At 50.5% G+C, this 20,868-nt stretch overlaps 1 protein-coding gene across 2 annotated transcripts in view; it reads left to right on the forward strand.

Annotated features, from left to right (window-relative positions):
* LOC133342745 (insulin-like growth factor I) overlaps positions 1–20,868 on the forward strand; it is a 45,089-nt gene that overhangs the window by 10,473 nt on the left and 13,748 nt on the right. Inside the window, exon 1 of one of the 2 annotated variants that reach the window (XM_061552106.1) lies at positions 9,715–10,068. The exons of the other annotated variant lie outside the window; for it this stretch is intronic. Within the exon in view, the coding sequence (XP_061408090.1) occupies positions 9,967–10,068 (102 nt within the window). The 5' untranslated portion in view covers positions 9,715–9,966. Of the gene's footprint in view, positions 1–9,714; positions 10,069–20,868 lie in introns of those variants that run through there. 2 annotated transcript variants of the gene reach the window in all.

Consider the following 20,868-nt stretch of genomic DNA (forward strand, 5'->3'; position numbering starts at 1 on the left):
TTAATCTGGGGTCATTCTCAATTGCACCTACTTACTGGATGTTTATGCACGCGTGTGTGTGCACGTTGTGTGTATGTACGTTGTGTGTGTATGTTGTGTGTGTGTATGTTGTGTGTGTATGTTGTGTGTGTACGTTGTGTGTGTATGTTGTGTGTGTATGTTGTGTGTGTATGTTGTGTGTGTACGTTGTGTGTGTGTATGTTGTGTGTGTGTATGTTGTGTGTGTGTGTCAGGAGCGATAGTGTAGCCGGCTAGCGCGCTGCGCTATGAACCCGGCGACCCGAGTTCGATTCCCGCTCACGGCCAATACCAAGTGACGATTATCTGAACCGGTCCTGGGCCTCCCCTAGGTCGACTCAGCCTCAAATGAGTACCTGGTGCGGTGTGTAAAACATCACCACTAGGGAGACAAAGGCGATCGGGCGTGGTGCTGGCCACCCACCCCCTCGTGTACCGTTGCGGCCTTCATAGGTGCGCGCTAACAGCACTTGCCCCTACAGTCTGTTAAGGCTACACGGGGGATCTTTGTCTTGTGTGCACGCTGTGTGTGTCTGTGTTGAACTTATTTACACACCGCAGCCGTGCACCGGTTAGCGCGCGGCGCTAAGAACCCGGCGACCCGAGTTCGACTCCCGCTCACGGCCAACACCAAGTGACGATTATTTGAACCGGTCCCGGGCCTGCCCTAGGTCGACTCGGACTCAAATGAGTACCTGGGTGCGGTGTGCAGTAAACATCGCCACTAGGGAGACAAAGGCGGCCGGACGTGGTGCTGGCCACCCATCCCCTTTGCGTGCCGTGCCGGCCTTCATAGGTGTTGCTCGCTCACAGCACTTGCCCCAGCAGTCTGTCACAGTGCGTTTGACCATACTTCACCACGCTGGACAAGTTTGCGGTTATGTCACTTTTTAAAAAGAAAAAAAACCGGGACTCTGTCCAGAGATGATTCGGTTTCACCGCGCAACAACTTTGGCGACTTTAAATCCAGAGGCGTACCCAGCACGCCTCTGAGCCCGGCTGATAACGTAACAACAAACCCCAAAAAATTGTTGCGAGAGAGTGGGGGGGTGGTGGTGGTGGTGGTAGGGTGAAGGGGGTTTGTGGGATTTAGCACCCACCCCCCCGATCTCACGCAAACACTGAACGCAGAGGCAGTGACCCGTGCCCCCACACCAGAAGCCGTTGTGCCCGGACTGGATTCCTGTTTTGTTGGCTCCCCGTTCGCTCGCTCGCCGCCGTCGTCCGCTGCTGCCACTTCGCACAAATAAATAATGCCGCCCGCGATGTCGTCTCTCTCTCGCTGTCTGTCTCTCTGTCTCTCTCTGTCTGTCTCTCTGTATGTGTCTCTCTGTGTCTCTCTGTGTCTGTCTCTGTCTGTCTCTCTCTGTCTGTCTCTCTCTCTTAGTCTCTCTCTGTCTGTCTCTCTCTGTCTGTCTCTCTCTGTCTGTCTGTCTCTGTCTGTCTCTCTCTGTCTGTCTCTCTCTTAGTCTCTCTCTTAGTCTCTCACTGTCTCTCTCTCTCTCTCTGTCTCTCTCTTAGTCTCTCTATCTGACTTTCTCTGTCTCTCTATCTGACTCTATCTGACTCTCTCTGTCTCTCTCTGTCTATCTGTCTCTCGCTCTGTCTGTCTCTCACCCTGTCTCTCTCTCTCTGTCTCTCTCTCTCGCTGTCTGTCTCTCTGTCTGTTTCTCTCGCTGTCTCTCTCTCTCTCTTAGTTTCTCTCTGTCTCTCGCTCTGTCTATTTGACTCTCTCTGGCTCTCGCTGTCTCTCTGTCTCTCTATGTCTCTCTCTGTCAATCTGTCTATCTCTCTCTGTCTATCTGACTCTCTCTGTCTCTCGCTCTGTCTCTGTGTCTCTCTCTGTCTCTCCGTCTGTCTCTCCACCTGGGGCAGGAATAATAATAATGATATAATCACCATGAGCTGAGCGGTTACAATCAGAAACCTCGCGCAACGCGTCTCTCAATGCCGCCGCGTTCTCTCTGCAGAAGTGAACTTCTTTCGCACCGCACGTAGCCAACCGTAGCTGCCATAGCGTAGATGCCCCCCCCCCCCCCCCACGTGTGCCCCCCACCCACTCCACTCCGTGTCTCAAACCCCGGCGTCACCGCTCGCCAGACGAATCCCCAGAGCGTTGCCACCCATCTCGGAATTTTCTGACAATTTCCTCTGCACGACAAAGCGACTGGGGCGGAGGGTGCCCCCCCCCCTCCTCCTCCTCCCTCTCACCCTCCCCCCTGCCCCCCCCCCCGCACCCGCTTGCCCCCCGTCTTATATAACCCGCGTGGCTCGGAGCCAGTGCCAACTCGGCCAGGGCAGGGCCGGGGCGAGCGGCCACGGGGGTTGGGGGGGGGCAGCGCTCGGGCTGCTGCTGATGATGCTGCTGCTGATGATGATAATGCTGCTGCTGCTGATGATGCTGCTGATGATAATGCTGCTGCTGCTGATGATGATGCTGCTGATGATAATGCTGCTGCTGATGATGATGCTGATGATGATGATGCTGCTGCTGCTGATGATGCTGATGATGAGGATGCTGCTGATTATGATAATGCTGCTGCTGATGCTGATGATGATAATGTTGCTTATGATGATAATGTTGCTGCTGATGCTGATAAAGATAATGCTGCTGCTGATGCTGATGCTGCTGATGATGATAATGCTGCTGCTGATGCTGCTGTTGATGATGATGATGCTGCTGATGCTGATGATGATGCTGCTGATGATGATGCTGCTGATTATGATAATGCTGCTGCTGATTATGATGATGCTGATGATAATGCTGCTGCTGATGCTGCTGATGAGGATGCTGCTGCTGATGATGCTGCTGATGATGATGATGATTATGATGCTGCTGCTGATGATGATACTTCTGCTGCTGATGATGATGCTGGTGATGATGATGATGCTGCTGCTGATGCTGCTGCTGATGTTGCTGCTGCTGCTGATGCTGCTGCTGATGATGATTATGATGCTGCTGATGATGATAATGCTGCTGCTGATGTTGCTGGTGATGATGATGCTGCTGATGATGATGATAATGCTGCTTATGATGATAATGCTGCTGATGCTGATAAAGATACTGCTGCTGATGATGATGCTGCTGCTGATGCTGCTGCTGATGAGGATGCTGCTGCTGCTGATGATGATGATGCTGCTGCTGCTGCTGATGATGATGATGCTGCTGCTGCTGCTGATGATGATGATGATGATGCTGCTGCTGATGATGATAATGCTGCTGCTGATGCTGCTGGTGATGATGATGATGCTTCTGATGATGCTGATGCTGCTGCTGATGATGATGATAATAATGCTGATACTGATGCTGCTGGTGATGATGATGCTCCTGATGATGATGATGCTGCTGCTGATGGTGATAATGCTGCTGATGCTGCTGCTGATGATAATGCTGCTGCTGATGCTGCTGCTACTGTTGATGATGCTGCTGCTGCTGATGATGATAATGCTGCTGCTGCTGATGATGGAGCCCGCGGTGAGATTGAGTAGCAAGACGTGCAACTGTTTGCAATGCATTTGGACAACCTGCTCGCCTCTGTGGGCGAGATGCGATTACGACTCCAGCCCTCACCCCGTCCAGCGCACCGCCACTAGACTCTGAGACACAAATTGCATTGCAGTCTTCGGCTCCGGTCTAAGTGACCGCGCCGACTCAGCAGCTATAATCCTAAGCCCCAAACCCCGAAATGCCAAAGCTTCAATCCTTGCAACCACCCACAACAATTAATCCTGACTTTCACTCCGACCCTGAATGCCGTGGGGGGGGGGGGGGGCAACTTAAAATAGTAGGGTCACAATGCCCCCATTGGGGAGTAGAAATCCACTCGCTCACAAAAAACAGCGTGTTCCATGGGACGGTCTCCTTGTCTCGGTGTCGAGCGGATGACCGGTGACGGTTTCTCTACGCGACTTTACCGAAAGAACCAAAGAGTATGGATTTCCTGCAGTCACGAAAGCTTCAAATCAAGATTGACGCCGTTTCTCGTCCAGATGAGTGTGGGCAGCGGAAGGGAGGGAGAGGGCAGAGGAGGGGGCGGGGGGCTTAGTGGGTGATCCAGGGAGAGGGACAGGGGGCAGGGCCCGGCAGCAACGGCCCCTTGTCGCCTCGGTGACCCCGTGACCCCAGTTCGCACGTCCCACACCCCCGGCCCACCCGGGACTCGGCTGGGCCGAGGGGTCACAGAGGGTGGCCCACTCTGTCTTGAGACTGAAGCTCACAAACAGAGCCCACCACGCCCACCAATCTCACCCCACACACCCACCCACCTGGCTCCCCCCACCCCCCCGTGGCTAAGCCTCGCTGTGGCTTGTCACGCCGCTCGCGCCTCGCCACGAACCCGGCCACCGCCGCCCACCGCGTTAGAGTCCACGGCTCGCGGACAACACCAGCGAGCGGACGTCCGAAACCGGGTCCAGTGCCTCCCCCTAGGTCGACTCAGCCTTCGGTGTGTGATTTAACCAACACGAGCACTGGGGGAGACAAAGGCGTAAGCACGTGCCGGCGTTCGTAGACCCCGCTCGCTGACAGCACTTGCCCCAGCAGTCTGTCGAAGGCTACACGGGGGATCTTTGTCTGAGCGGACGTAATGATTGTTCTTGTACCCCAACTTCACCCACCCCCCCTCCCAATCCCAACGACCCCCCCCCTCCAACCCACCACCACCACCCCACCCCTTGCTCCAAAGCCCCAACACCCCCCCCCCCCATCATTCCTAAGTAATTAAAGATTTGGTTCAATTGGCAGTACATCCCGCGACCCTTGTTGTTCAAGAATGTTTGTAAAAAAAAACGAGAGAGAGAGAGAGACGGGGAGTGCGGCGGGGGCGGCGAGGGTGAGCGGGGGGGGGGGCGGCGGAGAGAATAAATAAGTCAACTTTTGTCCCAATTTTCAAAGTAACAAAACGTCTGTGCGGCGATGTGGACCTCGGGGGTGGTTTGCGTTGTCTCCGCCTGCAGCGGCGGCGGCGGCGGTCGAAATGGGTTCATCGCCCATTTGTGTGAGCCCCGCGTAAGGCGACTGATGGTGGTGATGATGATGATTGGTGGTGGTGGTGGTGGTGATGATTGGTGGTGGTGATGATTGGTGGTGATGGTGGTGATGATGATTGGTGGTGGTGGTGGTGATGATTGGTGGTGGTGATGATTGGTGGTGGTGGTGGTGATGATTGGTGGTGGTGGTGATGATTGGTGGTGGTGGTTTGGTGGTGGTGGTGATGATTGGTGGTGGTGATGATTGGTGGTGGTGGTGGTGATGATTGGTGGTGGTGATGATTGGTGGTGGTGGTGATGCCCACACAACGCCCCACCCCCCGACCAATCCAGGGTTGCTTGCTTCTCTAAGCGGCGTTGCTGCTGCTTCCTGGCCAACTGGCCAGCAGGCAGCAAAGGGGAAGGGGGCCCTCTGCCCTCCCTTGTTGCCAGCTTTCGGGGCTTCTCAGAGGCGAGGGCACCGCAAGAGGGAGGGAGGGAGGAGGAGGAGATGGAGATGCCATCTGTTTGCGAGTCTTGTCAACAGACCCAAGGTTTTCGTGCTTTCTGCACGGGGTCGCGCTATCTAATTGGACGGCTGCGCTGGCTCTGAGGTCGACTCAGCCTCAAATGAGTACCTGGTGTGGTGTGTAAACATCGCCACTAGGGAGACAAAGGCGGTCGGGCGTGGTCCTGGCCACCCACCCCCTCGTGTGCCGTTCCGGCGTTTATAGGTGCTCGCTAACAGCACTTGCCCCTACAGTCTGTTAAGGCTATATGGGGGATCTTTGTCTTTTTTTGTGTCTGTGTGGGGAGCGGTGGTGTAGCGGTCAGCGCGCTGCGCTACGAATCCGGCGGCCCGAGTTCGATTTGCCGCTCACGGCCAACACCGGTGACGATTGTCTGAACCGGTTACTGGGCCTCCCCTAGGTCGACTCAGCCTCGACTGAGTACCTGGTGCGGTGCGTAAAAACATCGCCACGGGGGAGACAAAGGCGGTCGGGCGTGGTGCTGGCCACCCACCCACTCGTGTGCCGTGCCGGCCTTCATAGGTGCTACTCGCTAACCACACTTGCCCCAACAGTGTGTTAAGGCTATATGGGGGATCTTTGTCTTTATTGTAAGAATAGTTAAGTTACTTAATCCTCTTCATCCCCTCTGAGACATAAGGCCGCATCTTATCAAAAAAAATATTAACATATATTAATATATTAGAATATATAATCGGCAACGGTAATTTTTTTCATAGCATGTATGAATAAGGGCCATTAGCCGCAGTGTTTCCGATTGTATATTTGTTCCGTCTTTGAAGACCACAAATTTTAGGTTGACGAATGCGCTGTGGGTATTTGTTAGTTGATGATATTGTTGTTATTGTTGCTAGTTGGATTTGCATGAAAGTGCCATTACCGTTTCCCGTGTGTGACGATTTATTAACAACAACGACGACGACAACGATCATCACGCTCACTGAGTCGTGCTCTCTATCGATGTGGCAGCCTTGATGAGCCAGCCGGCTCAAGTGTTGTTTTGTTATTTACGTTCCTGTCGCAGGAGTCAGTCTCTCCACGGACACACACACACACACACCGCTCATCTTCTTGGTTCTTTCGGTAAAGTCATGTAGAAGGGAAGTAATAAAATAATAAAAATAAAACATAATTAAATAATTCTCACGACGTTTCGGCCACAACACAAGCAGCCGTCCTCAGGTGAAGAACATTTATTATGTTTTATTTTTATTATTTTATTACTTCCCTTCTACGTGACTTTACCGAAAGAACCAAGAAGATGAATTCCTGCAGTCACGAAAGCAATAAATCGAAATTTAACACACACCGCTGTTCACGTCTTTGCCTCTTTTTACAACGCGGCTGCACTTTCCTGTGATATTAACTAAACTACATTTGTTTTACTTCATCAGGTCAGACCCACTGAGCTGTATCTCTCTTCTTTTTCATAAGCCACATACGCCGCAAATGATAGCTCAGCGAGTTAAATTCATCGCAGCAAAATGCTCTGAACGCACAACGATTCTGAATGTGCAGGGGGGACAAAACCGACCACGGGTAGAGAGACACACAAACTCAAATTATGCACTTTAACACGTAGGCTTTCACGATCAATATCAGTTATAGTATAGGGTTAAGATAGGCTGTCGCCTGATGCAGCTAGTTGTAATTATCGGTGAAACGTCGTACTCAGGTTGTAAATGTTGTGGATTTGCTCTCCAACACACCGGTGTGGTGAACTAGTAAGGAATTGGCATGTTGTGTACGTGACAAACCTTACTAGTTGGCTGTGTCGGGTGGTGGCGGGTTTAACGACACATTTATATATTTACGCGATCGAGCCCAAAAAAAACTTTCTTCCAAATATACAGCAGGCATCAGAGTCGAGAATCGAACCCACGACCTCCTTCATACTCAGGCGAGGGAGTTAACATCCCACCACCACGGCAACCCCATTTCCATTCGGATCATCCTCGTACTCGTTTTCTGACCAGAAAACTTTTCTGTTTGTGTTGTTGCTGATGCCTGTGGCCACGCGGCACCACGGATCTCCCGTGTAAAAAAAAAAGTGCTAATAGCTAAAACGGGGACCTCAATCACGCGTAACAAATCAAATGAATCTTCTTGGTTCTTTCGGTAAAGTCACGCAGAAGGGAAGTAATAAAATAATAAAAATAAAACATAATAAAATCGAAATTTAAATCGAAATTTAAATCAAATGAACTTAAACTTGTTTGACAGTCGGTCTCAATTTTGCTTGACGTTGCCGCTGTGCAAAAGCAGTGTCGGGCGGGCACTTTCGCCGATAAGACATCGTGAGTGTGAGAGCCGCCACACGTTGTGAAACCATTGGGGGTTTGACAGCAGCATGACGATGATAATGATGATGGGGGGGGGGGGTGTCACTCTTTGTGTCTTATCGAGGGGGGGGGGCGCTAATGGCCACCAGGGGGGTGCCAGTGTCCCACGGGGCTATGCAATGACTCGAAATTCCGTAGCTTGCCGCTTCGATCTCCGGGCGCGGCGGTTGAGACAATGTGGCAAGTTTCTTAAATCTCCCTTCGCCGTTTGGTTCCACCCATCTGCGTGTGTGAAGTAAGCGTCTCCAGCAGACGTCATCCACCCGGCAGGTGCTTCCACCGCTTCCAAGACGTCTGACCATCGTGGAAGAGTAGGCCAAATCACCCTCAGCACTAGAGAGAACTCTCTAGAGCTCCCTCTAGAGTGGAGGGACCTTCCGCCAGCAGTGACGCGAGCCGAGCAGTTGCAGGGCTGCGCCTTTATCCGCTACCTAGTATTTGAAGCAGATGCAACGCTTTCCGAAGTGCACTCTCTCTCAATCCGCACATTCTTTTCCCAGCTGATGATGAAAGTGTCTCATCGCCTGGAAGGAATGTTGGGTTTGAATGTCGGCGGCTGCCAGCTTCGTGCGGATTGAATGCCAAGTGAAATGCGCGACGTATGGTCATGTGTGTTGGACTTCTTTTGCACCGTACGTAGCCGACCGTTGCTCATCGGAGGTGCAGGGGGGGGAAGGACAACAACCCGAACACAAAAAAGGCATACTCTTAGGTTTCTTCGGTAAAGTCACGTAGGTAAAAAAATAAGTAATAAAAATTAATAATATAAAATAATAGAAGAAATAATAGAAATAAAGTAATAAAATATTTTATTTCTATTATTTCTTCTATTATGTAATATTTTTAATATTTATTTTTTACCTACGTGACTTTACCGGAAAAAACTCTAAGAGTATGAATCCTTGCAGTCACGAAAGCTTCAAATCTAGAACAAAAAAGGCAGTTGTAAATAAATTAGTTTTCAATCTTGATTTCAAAGTGCAAGATTCCAATGGCTTCCTGATGCCGGACGTGTCTTCAGTGCCCGCTTCATGGCCACAAATGATCGCTGAACGAGGTGGCCTGTCACGTGGAAATGTACAGCAGCCAAATACTCTAAAACGCGTGATGTTGATTCTAAATGTGTGTGGGGGGTGGTGGTGGTGGTGGGGGGGACTGAAGGACCACGGAGAAAAGTCCACGCGACCACGGGGAGAGAAAGAGACACGCGCAACCTCCAGATATACAGCGGCAGGCGTCAGGGTCGAGATCGAACCGACGACATCCTGCGTACGCAGTGAGGGAAATAACATCCCAGATTTGAAGCTTTCGTGACTGCAAGGATTCATACTATTAGTTTTCTCGGTAAAGTCACGTAGGTAAAAAAAAAGAAATTTAAATTAATCAAAATTAAAGAATAAAAATCGTGATTGTTATATAAATAAAGAATACAAATCGTGATTTTTATTATTTTATTTTTATTAATTTTAATTTCATTTTTTTATACCTACGTGACTTTACCGAAAAAACCTAAGAGTATAAAAATAACATCCCGTCACCGCGGTGGCCCATTTCTTCCGTGAGACCACAGTTCACCTGCAAGCGACGCAGGGCCACAAAGCGTGCGAGAGAGATAAACAGATGACATTTAAGGCCAACTTTATATCAGCAGACACGGCGTGCTTGGCAGAGGGGGGCGCATTGTGCGGATAGTTGGCACGGCCGACAGGGTTTGCAAGACCGTTGTTGCTCACGGAAGCACGAACAGAAAAAAATAAAATACTTTCCATAGCATCGCGGTTAGAACATTACCCGTGGTTTTCAAACGGCGAACAACCGTTTAATAGACCAGCCTCCCCGTTGTAATTGTGGTAAACAGTGGCTCCTTTTGCGCGACACGCAAGGCCCAAAGGACATGTTTAAATTACATCGGGTGAAACGACGCTGTACGTGCAAAATAACCGCGGCGAATATTTTTTGTGAAGTCAACAGCCTTCTGCGTTTGGCAAATCGCTCCGAATCATCATACTAGCGATGGATGCGTGCCCGTCGGAAGGCTGCAGTTAATTACGCCCGCGCTATAAAGTTTCTATGACCGTGCACAGCGCGGACACGAAAAGCCACCTCTGATGCTACAGGCACAAAAAAAAGCAAAAAAAGCCAACTTGCACGGCGTTGACAAAAGCCAAGTTCAACATCGCGGGCCTCCCTGCAGGCCAAGGAACATTGAGGTGAGCGTGGTGCGCGTTTGCATCTGGCAGCGCGAAACTCCTCCCTGGCAGCACGGGAGCAAACACAGCCGAGGAACGGAACGTAGCTGCTGCTGCTGCTGCCACCGTGAAGAGCTCGTTAGAAAAAAACAAATTTATCCCAATCGACGAGACATGCTGATGCTGCTGCGGTCTAAAAGTGTGCGGAAGTTTACGACTCGGTTGAGATCAATCGAGAGTTTTGCGTGTCACGTCACCCTGTCCGCCAAGAAGCCTGCGACTCTAAATCCCGGTGCGACATTACAGGGTCGCCGGGCAGAGCGCGTCAATTTGGTCCTGCGCTTTAAAGATGCATCGTATGTTGAACTTCTTTCGCACCGCACGTAAGCCAACCACTTTCATCCCGACGTGCAAAACTCGGCTTCGAGTGCGTAATCGAGAGCGTGCACGCAGGTAGCGAACACGTTGCGTCGTCATCGTCGTCGTTATCTTTATTTAATTTACAAACATTTACGTTGCCCTGCCAGCCAATCGACTGTTGGGGGTTTGAAGACCGTGGCCTCCTCGTCCGTTGTGGCAGTCGTTGTTTGATCCGCACCTCGCCGCGTCGTTCGTCGCGGGTTGCCTCCGAGGTGGTGTTCGTGCGGCGTGCAAAGATCGGTTCCGACGTCGCTCGCCGCTGACGATTGCCGATGGCCATGGGCCGGGGTCAAACCCAAGTTGGCCGGGATTCGTAAGTGGAAATGCCCGCTGACCGACTGCGCCACCTTTCCCATGGCAAAAATTTGTCTCCTGTAAAATGCGCCCGTCTCTCCACGAAGCGAATGCGTTCTTGTTGTTGTTGTTGTGTGTCTGTAAAATGTGCCCAAGCTTAAGTATGTATGCATGCGCACACGTAAAGGCAATGGTCCCCCGTATAGCCTCAGTAGACCGTGGGGGCAAGTGCTGTTAGCGAGCACCTATGAAGGCCGCCACAGCATGGCAGGAGAGGGGGTGGGTGGCCAGCACCACGCCCGCCCGCCTTTGTCTCCCCAGTGCTGATGTTTTATAAACACTTCGTCGGGTGCCCATTTAGAGCCGAATCGACCCAGGGGTAGCACCGAACCGGGTAAGATATTCGTCAGAATCAAACTCGGGTCACCGGGTTCGGAGCGCAGAGAAGCTTGCGGACACGAGGAGGGTGGGTGGCCAACACCAGTGGCGATGTTTCACGACACACCGCACCAGGTACGAATTTAAGGCTGAGTCAACCTAGGGAGGCCCAGGACCGGTGCGAATAATCGTCGCTGATTGTTTCGGTGGCCGTGAGCCTGGAATCGAACTTGGGTCGTCGGGTTCCTAGCGCAGCGCACTAACCGCTACACCAAGACAAAGATTCCCCCGTGTAGCCCGTAACAGACCGTTGGGGCAAGTGTTGTTAGCGAGCACCTATGAAGGCCGGCACGGGCACACGAGGGGGTGGGTGGCCAGCACCACGCACACGCACGGCACTGTATACGTTCCGATGGAAAGCGGCTTCTGTCGTGCGGGAATTAGGGGGCAAAGCGTTTCACCCCACGTCGCGTTCCTGGAATTGAACAAAGGCCTTTATGATCAACAGCGCCCTGCCTTCATATGTGCTCAAGTCATCGCCGCGTTGATGCCTCCATACATTCGATGCGAGGCGAGCGCGGGGGGATGGGCGCTTTCCCACTCTCTTCATGCCTTCACCCCCCGTTTGATCAAACGCACGCGAGCACGCACATTCGTGGGATGCTCCCCTCCCTCCCTCCCCTTCGAATCAGAGATTTGCACGCGATGCTCTTGAACGCACGCACACACACACACGTGCGGTGTCAATAATAACAGCAGGCGGATCCAGTGTACGGCTCTCTCTGTGTGTGTGTGTGTCTCTCTCTGTCTGTCTTTGGTCGTGAGTATTATTCACTGGAGCACGGAGCAGACGAATGTTGACTACCCCACCCTCCTCCTCCCCCGCCTTCGTTGAATCCGAGTGAAGTAACTTTCTGAATGCACAATTGGGAATTAAAATACACAATTGGGAGTTCAAACGACGCAAATGCTCGCACCGTTACAATTAGGTCGCAATTTTTTTTTGCGGTCCACACTTTAAAACCAAACAAACAAAAAACCAAAACAAAAAACGCAGGAATTCATATTATTTGGGTCTTTCGGAAAAAGCCACGTATAGATAGAAAAAATAATAACAATGAAAGAATAAAAATAATAAATTTCATTCACCTTATTTGCATTTTTATTTTTGTTACTTTATTGTTATTGTTTTTTTCTATCGACGTGACTTTACCGAAAGACCCAAAGAACACAAAGAACAAACTAACCAGAAAAACAAATGAAAACAAGAAAATAAACACAAACAAACAAACACAAGCACGCGCACCGACTTGGGACAACCGCCATTCATCTGTCACGTGGCTGCCGTCGTCCCATTGACGTCACGCAGAAGTCGTCGCTTGTCGCACCATGCGTAGCCCAAGCCGCACGTGACTCTGAAGTGCCGGCACCGTGCAGCAATATACCCCCCCCCCCCACCACCACCCCGGGCAGTCGGGGGGGGTCACGACCTTTTTGTCCGTGCAGCAGTGGATAGAGCAGGGGTCGGGAACCTTTTTGACTGGGAGAGCCATAAAAGCCAAATATTTCTAAATATATTTCATTGAGAGCCATATAGTAATTTTTAACGTATAATAAATTAAATATGTCTTACTTTTATGCGACTTCTGGTGCTGCATGGTTTTGCTGATGGCCTTGTAGTCTGGTGCATACGACGTGGTGAGGTTGAGCTTCGTGCAGGCGTGACCCGTGAAATTTATCTTCAAAACTAATTTCTGTTTACTTTAAAATGACACAGTATTATTAAGTAATATCACAAGTATTTTTAAATCAGTTCCAAACTGATTTTTTATTTTTTTAAATTATTTTTTCAACTAAAAATTGTCTGGGAGCCATATGCCGTCACTGGAAGAGCCATATATGGCTCGCGAGCCATAGGTTCCCGACCGCTGAGTGGATAGAGCATGGCCGATAACGGCGACGAACGGCGCCTTTTTTGTGCCTGTAGCATCAGAGGTGGCTTTTCGTGTCCGCGCTGTGCGTGTCATCGAAACTTTATCGCGGCGCATAATTAACTACCGGCCTTTCGACGGGCACGCGTCCATCGCAAGTATCTTTTTTTTCTGGAAGACTTTGCTGCGGTTTTTTCCAGGATTTTGCTGCTGCGTGTAGTCACTTTAAGATGTTTCTTGTTCTTCTTGGTTCTTTCGGTAAAGTCTACGTGACTTTACCGAAATAACCAAGAAGATGAATCCCTGCAGTCACGAAAGCTTTAAATCGAAAAATGTTTCTTGTTCATGTTTTTGTTTTGTTGCGGTTGCACCCGAGTCAAGAGCTGCACGGCTCACGGGGTTATATACCGAATCCATGAAATGAATGAGAGACGGCGATTATTTTCGTGTCGCCGTCTCGGTTGCGCGACCGACGACGCCGCAACTTTGGCACAAAGTCCGCGGGGAAGTTGCCCTCAAGGCCCTCTCACCGTGGCCGCGTGACGCGGGTCGTGTCCATGCGGGGTGCTTTTAAAGGAAAAATTTTGATAATTGTTTTTTTCCGTTTTATCTGGCAACAAAACTGACACATTTTTACAAGGAGTCATGTTTGCATAGACCACAATACCTGCGGTCGTAATGCAAACAAAAAACATAACTCTGATAATGTATGCACTGTCCTTGAAGTTGATTGGTCCACACCCGAGACAGCTTTCCTTAGAGCCTAGTCTCACATGGTGTTGGACCAGATGACGCCAAAAGGCGCACAACTCAAAGACAATGCACCATCAGAGTATGAGAGCTCGGGGTAAGCATTTACACCATTGGAACCTCATTTGCCTGTAAAAAATATGATACTTGTTTTTTTACTCCTTTATCTGGCAACAAAACTGACACCTTTTTACAAGGAGTCATGTTTGCATAGACCACAATACCTGCGGTCGTAATGCAAACAAAAAACATAACTCTGATAATGTATGCACTGTCCTTGAAGTTGATTGGTCCACACTCGAGACAGCTTTCCTTAGAGCCTAGTTTCACATGGTGTTGGACCAGATTTTGGCTATTTCTAATCAAAGCACACTTGAATATGAACGATACCGGTAATGATATTATTCATGGCACATTCATTGTAGAGACTGCATAGACTCGTCTATATTCCTTCCTAAATTCACTGCTGCATGCTGGTCTTCCTCCCCAGTGCTGTGTCACGATCGGTGGAGTCGTTTAACCATACTTCACCCCGCCGGTCACTGATGATTGGTGTAGGTGGAGGTCACTAAGGGCCCACTGAGATCCACAGAGCTCTTCTTCAGAAGCGACCTGGCTCTCAACAAGCGTCAGTCCAAATGAAGCGGCGTATTCCGTGGAAATGTACAGCAGCCAAATACCCTAAACGCGTGACGTTGATTCTAAATGTGGAGGGGAGAACCCGGAGGATCCGGAGGAAAATCCACGCGACCACGGGGGGAGAGAGACACGCAAACTCCAAATATACAGCAGCAGGCGTCATGATCGAGATCGAACCCACGGCCTCCTGTATACCAAGCGAGGTAGTTAACATCTCATAGCCACCGTGATGATGATGAGAGAGAGAGACACGCAAACTCCAAATATACAGCAGCAGGCGTCATGATCGAGATCGAACCCACGACCTCCTGTATACCAGGCGAGGTAGTTAACATCTCCTAGCCACCGTGATGATAGAAAGAGAGATGCAAATTCCAAATATACAGCAGGCATCGTCATGGTCGAGATCGAACCCACGACCTCCTGTATACCAGGCGAGGTAGTTAACATCTCCTAGCCGCCGCGGCATTAAACCCGGTGCGAATTTTTCACTCACCACCGATTATAAACCCCGGGGTCGGGGAATCGAACTCAGGTGGCCGGGTGATGCCCGGGGTAATTCAAACAACGGTCTTGTCGTGGTCGTCGTAGAAGCGTGCACAACCGCTGCGCCACCGCTCCGCAACTCCGGGGTGTAGCGGCGTGTGTCACCGGGTCGGCTGCGGGGTCGCGGTTCGGATCGTGGGCCGCCCTGGCATCGTCGTGCGGGACGGGATTCGGATCACGGTCGACTTGCAACAAAAAAAATTAACCCGTAAAAACAAGTTTTTCACTATAAATCCTTTATATGCGTGGCGGCTGGAGTCCTCTCGTCCTCTGGCTTGAGATGGCTGCCACCTATGGGTCAGATGATTGCCTGCCACCATTAAGCAATTGGTAATTAAATATAACAAAAAATTCCTACAAAGTGTAAAGTTATGGAAATTTTTTTTCACGAAAATAAATTGTCACGCACAACGAGTCTGTGTGCAAAATGTCAGCTCGATTGGATCACGGGAAGTGGGTTAAAAAACGACCGAAAGATGTGCACGGTCGTAAGCGTGCAAGCAAGTGAACTTAATATAAAGGATTTAATAAAAGAGAGTCTAGGCGGAGCGGCAGTATCGCTGGGAGATGATTGGGCGATGCTCACTGGTAGCGGTGCCCGCTTCTTATTCATCTTATTCTTCAACTTCTTCATCTTCGTCTTCTCCTCCTCCCCTTGTTTGGTTTCCCTCCTGGGGGAAACGTGGAATCTCTCCGTGTCCCCTGGCCGTGCACCAAAACCAACGCGCAACGCGCGCGCGGGAGGTAGCTTCACCCTGACGCACGGCGCGTTCGACGGCGCGTCACGTGGCCCGAAGAGCGTCCAACAGCGTTGCGTGCGGAGACAGCGACCGCATCAAATGCATTCGCGCTTTTCGCACACAATACGCACACTTGGTGGCAGCAACATCGCGATGCTCGTGCCAGGCTAGGTGCACTTCGAGGCCACGAGAGGGTAGCAATGCCACCCCCCCCTCCCTCCCCCCGTGGAAGGTCGTGGGTTAGAAGACCCTCGGTTCGTAATGAAAGTTTTTGGGTTTCATCGCGTGAATATAAATGCGAACGTTAAACCCCGCCACCACCCGACACAGACAATTAGTGAGGCTTGTCACGTGATCAAAACGTGCCAATTCGTTACCAGTACAGCACAGTGAAACCCACAACATTTACAATGTGAGTAACGACGTTTCGCCAGTAATTACGAAACACGCCTCTATTACGGACAACATGTGCCCGCGAGAGCCTCCGTGATAAACAGACCCTCACAAGCCGTCAGGGTTAACGGACTGGCGTCACTGGCAGATCCGGCGTGCCAACCTGTCTTGCTTCAAGCCGTTCCTGCCAGCAGCCGGCTACCCAGCCACAACGTGAGCCTCCTCCTCCTCCTCCTCCCCACGCTAGGGACACCGATCCTGACAATTGCTGGAGTCGGCCATCGACAAAAGTCCACTCATTCTAGATTTGAAGCTTTCGTGACTGCAAAGATTCATATTCTTAGGTTTTTTTTCGGTTAAGTCACGTAAGTATTTTGATGTTTTACTTACGTGACTTAACCGAAAAAACCTAAGAATAAAAAAGTCCACTCAGTTCAAGGTCTTCCGTCATGAAATCAGCCTCCCCCCCCCCCCGCCCACCCCCCCCCCCCCCGTCTTATTTAACCTGCCGCTGTGTTTGTTTAGCACTTATCTAGCCAAATAAAAGAAAGCTGATTGGACATCGTGCGCGGTTGGTGGGTGTGCGGTGCGCTCTCAAACTGGGCCAACAGCATCTGGGGCATGCCAGAGAAAGGCCCCCACCACCACCATCACCACAACCATCACCACCGCCACCACCACCACCATCGCCGCCGCCACCACCACCACCACCACCGCCACCGCCACCGCCACCACCACCGCCACCACCACCACCACCACCACCGCCACCACCAGCACCACCACCACCGCCGCCACCACCACCGCCACCACCACCACCACCACCGCCGCCACCACCACCGCCACCACGCTGATGGGCAACGCTGTCCAAATGTTTGAAGGAGAAGTATTTGTCCGATTGTTTTCACGCAATCCAACGTGGACGAGTCCAAGTTAGATCTCTAGCGAGTTTGCCAAAAATGTTCACGCGAACAGCAGGTGCTTGTGCATCGTGCAGTGGGTGGGGGGGGGGGTCTGGAGTGGTGGAACATATTTTGCAAAGCATAGAGAAAGTAAGGCTTGATAGCCATGATAGAGGGGGTTTTTTTGGTGTTAGATCGCGTAAATATGCAAATGTGTCGTTAAACCCGCCACCACCCGACACGGCCAATTAGTGAGGTTTTGTGTCACATATTCTTAGGTTTTTTTTCGGTAAAGTCACGTAGGTAAGACATTAAAAAAAATTATGTTTTACCTATGTGACTTTACCGAAAAAACCTAAGAATATGAATCCTTGCAGTCACGAAAGCTTCAAATCTAGAGTTTTGTGTCACGTCAACGGAACGTGGCCAATTCGTCGCTCGTACAGCACACCGGTGTGTTGGAGAGGACATCCACGACGTTTACGATCTGAGTAGGACTTTTCGCCAGTTATTACAACCAGCATCATCAGCCGGACAGCCAGATTTGTGGAGAAATCCTCCTCCTGTTTCCTTCCATTCGTTAATTTCTCCCCTTCGCGCGTGAAGGGCTCACAAGTGACGTCTCACATCTACCCCTCTATGTAAGGAAGGAAACAGGAGAAATACTTGATAATGAAGGGCAGGCCAGGTAGATTCCAGACGTACAAAGCATTGCACAGCTAAATTAAACCACCGGTCACCAATCCAGATCCGGCCACGGGCACACACACATACAAACACCGCCTGCCCAAATGCAGGAAATCGTTCATTGTCAGGGACCACCGTGTAACCTATACACTGGGGGAGACAAATGGTGTTTCTCTATTAACTCAAAAAATATCGAGGGGCATGTACGTATGTATGTTGAACTTCTTTCGCGCAGTATTCTGCTTTGGTCCAGCTGAGGGTGAGGCACCAACGTCCTTGCAATAATCTCAAGGAGCGTAAAACCCACCATCAGGCCCAACATCCTTGCAGCTTTTGGCTAAGCCATCGGACAAAGACGGCGGTCACCGCACCGCGTGCCTTTGGACGTGCTTCTGCGGCCGTCTGGAGCGCCGCTCTTCCTTCCGACATTAGGAAGCCGTTGGACCTGCGTGCACTTTGAAATCGTCGTCTGGATTGTCAACTCATTTCTCTAGAACTGCTCCGATTAGCACGGTTGGCTACGTACGGTGCGAGAGAAGTTCAGCATACGTACAGGCACGATAAGCCACTTCGTTGAGCTATCATTTGTGGGCAGGTCGCTTCTGAAAAAAAAGCTTGATAACTCAGTTGGTCTCAGCTGGTAAAATATTTTAAAAAATACGTTTTTTTTTAAAGTTTATCTTCTGGCATAAATTGCTTCACTACTCGCCGAGTGTTCCGAAAGGAAATGTTCTCTGTGACGGGTTGCCGATAGGACGATTGTCAATATCTTCTGGGTGAAACGTTGGGATGTTCATTGGCTTGCTTGTTTGTGTGTATGCAGCTAAGCCGACTTCTTTGCGTGCACACACTAGTGTGTGTGTGTGTCTGTGTGTGTGTGTCTGTGTGTGTCTGCGTGGGTCTGTTTGGGGAGCGGTAGTGCAGCGGTTAGCGCGCTGCGCTATGAACCTGGCGACCCGGGTTCGATTCCCGCTCACGGCCAACACCAGTGACGATTATCTGAACCGGTCCTGGGCCTCCTCTAGGTCGACTCAGCCTCAAATGAGTACCTGGTGCGGTGTGTAAACATCGCCACTAGGGAGACAAAGGCGGTCGGGCGTGGTGCTGGCCATCCACCCCCTCGTGTACCGTTGCGGCCTTCATAGGTGCTCGCTAACAGCACTTGCCCCTACAGTCTGCCCAAGGTTATATGGGGGATCTTTGTCTTTGTGTGTGTGTGTGTCTGTGTGGGTGCGCGTCTGTGTGTATAGCGTTGGGATTATTTGCTTTACAGCTTAAGCATACGTTGCTGCCAGTACATATATTTGTTCACGATTTAAATCTCTAAATAACCACTTAGTACGAATTCGACTGCGACCATTGGACAGACGCGTTATGCAGTTCTCACTGCAGCGTAGGTTATTGGGGGGGGGGGGGGGGTTGGTCCTGCGGGAGTGTTGCCTCTGCGTCTCCTGCCCCTTTCTTTGCTCGCGAGGTTTGGCAGGATATGTTTACTTGTCGAGGACGCTGTCCTCTGGACGCTCGCGTTCCTGTGCAAAGGTACAACCAACCGCCCCACACACAAACACACGCGCGCGCGCGAGAAAACAAACACCCGACTGAATTCATCTTCTTGGTTCTTTCGGTAAAGTCACGTAGAAAGGAAATAATTGTATTTTATTATGTTTTATTTTTATTATTTTATTGTTTCCCTTCTACGTGACTTTACCGAAAGAACCAAGAAGATGAATCCCTGCAGTCACGATAGCTTTAAATCGAAACCCCACTGAATCTTATGAACATTTTATTTTTATTTGACCAGGTTAAGGCCCCACTGAGCTGTGTAGCTTATTCTTGGTTCTTTCGGTAAAGTCACGTAGATAGGAAATAAAAAAAAGTTTAAAAAAATCCACGACGTTTCGATCGCAACACAAGAGGTCGTCATCAGGCGGAGAGAAAAGAGGCGAAACGTCGTGGGTTTTTAGTATTTTTTAATTTTCTATCTACGTGACTTTACCGAAAGAACCAAGAATATGAATTCCTGTAAGTCACGAGAGTTTTAAGTCAAAATGTGAGCTGTGTAGCTCTTTTTCAGAAGCGACCCGGGCATCACAAACGATGGCTCAACGAAGTTTGGCTGCTCGCCACGTGGACATTTATAGCAGCCGAATGCCCCAAACGCGTGATGGTGATTCTGAATGTGGAGGGGAAACCCGGAAGACCAGGAGAAAAATCCACGGGGAGAGGAGAACACGCAAACTCGAAATATACCGCAGCATGCGTCAGGGTCAGGATCGGAACCCACGACCTCCTGTACACCAGGCGAGGTAGTTAAGATCTCCTAGCCACCGTCATGATGATGATGAGAGAAAGAGAGACACGCAAACTCCAAATATACAGCAGCAGGCGTCAGGGTTGCTATCGAACCCACGACCTCCTGTTCACCAGGCGAGGTAGTTAACATCTCCTCGCCCTTGGTGGCGCTCCACACACATAGACACGCAACCTACGTGTTGTCCTTGCCTTCTGTGCGTGCAGCACGTTTATCCCTGGCGGGTGTGTGTGTGTTTGTGTCTCAAGCGTATGATCCCAATGTGAGCCACCAACGCCACCTCGGTGGCAATGTATCGGGAGGCAGAGTTGGCTACTCACGACGCGAACGAAGCTCAACGCACACATACATGCACCGCGCGGGCTACTCGCTCTGACATCACAACGAATATTCACTTTTTAATTATGATCATTGTTGTTGCCTTCAACTCGTCGCAGCAGGACTCGGTTTCCCACGACCAGCGCAAAGGGGCCGTCCATAAATAACGTCACGCACCTAGGGGGGGGGGGGGGGTCAGACATTTGTGACGATGTGTGACGAAGGGGGGGGGGGGGTTGAGGAATGTGACGTCACATCAAAATGCGCAACTTTCAATAAAGATAGACAACACGTTGTACTTAATTAAGTAGACTTTTAATTAAATGTTTTCTCCTACAACATCAGAGTGCAGCGGCACATTAAATACGCACTACAATAACAATAGTTTAAAGCGATTTGAAGCATGTTTTTGGGGGGGGGGGGGCAGAGCTTTGTGACGTCATATTTAAGGGGGGGGGTCTGACTTTTTGTGACGCCGTGTGATTAGGGGGGGGGGGGGAGGTCAAAAATCGTCC

Source organism: Lethenteron reissneri, chromosome 2, assembly GCF_015708825.2.
Source record: "Lethenteron reissneri isolate LAM-NWPU_2019-01 chromosome 2, ASM1570882v1, whole genome shotgun sequence".
Taxonomy (NCBI): domain Eukaryota; kingdom Metazoa; phylum Chordata; class Hyperoartia; order Petromyzontiformes; family Petromyzontidae; genus Lethenteron; species Lethenteron reissneri.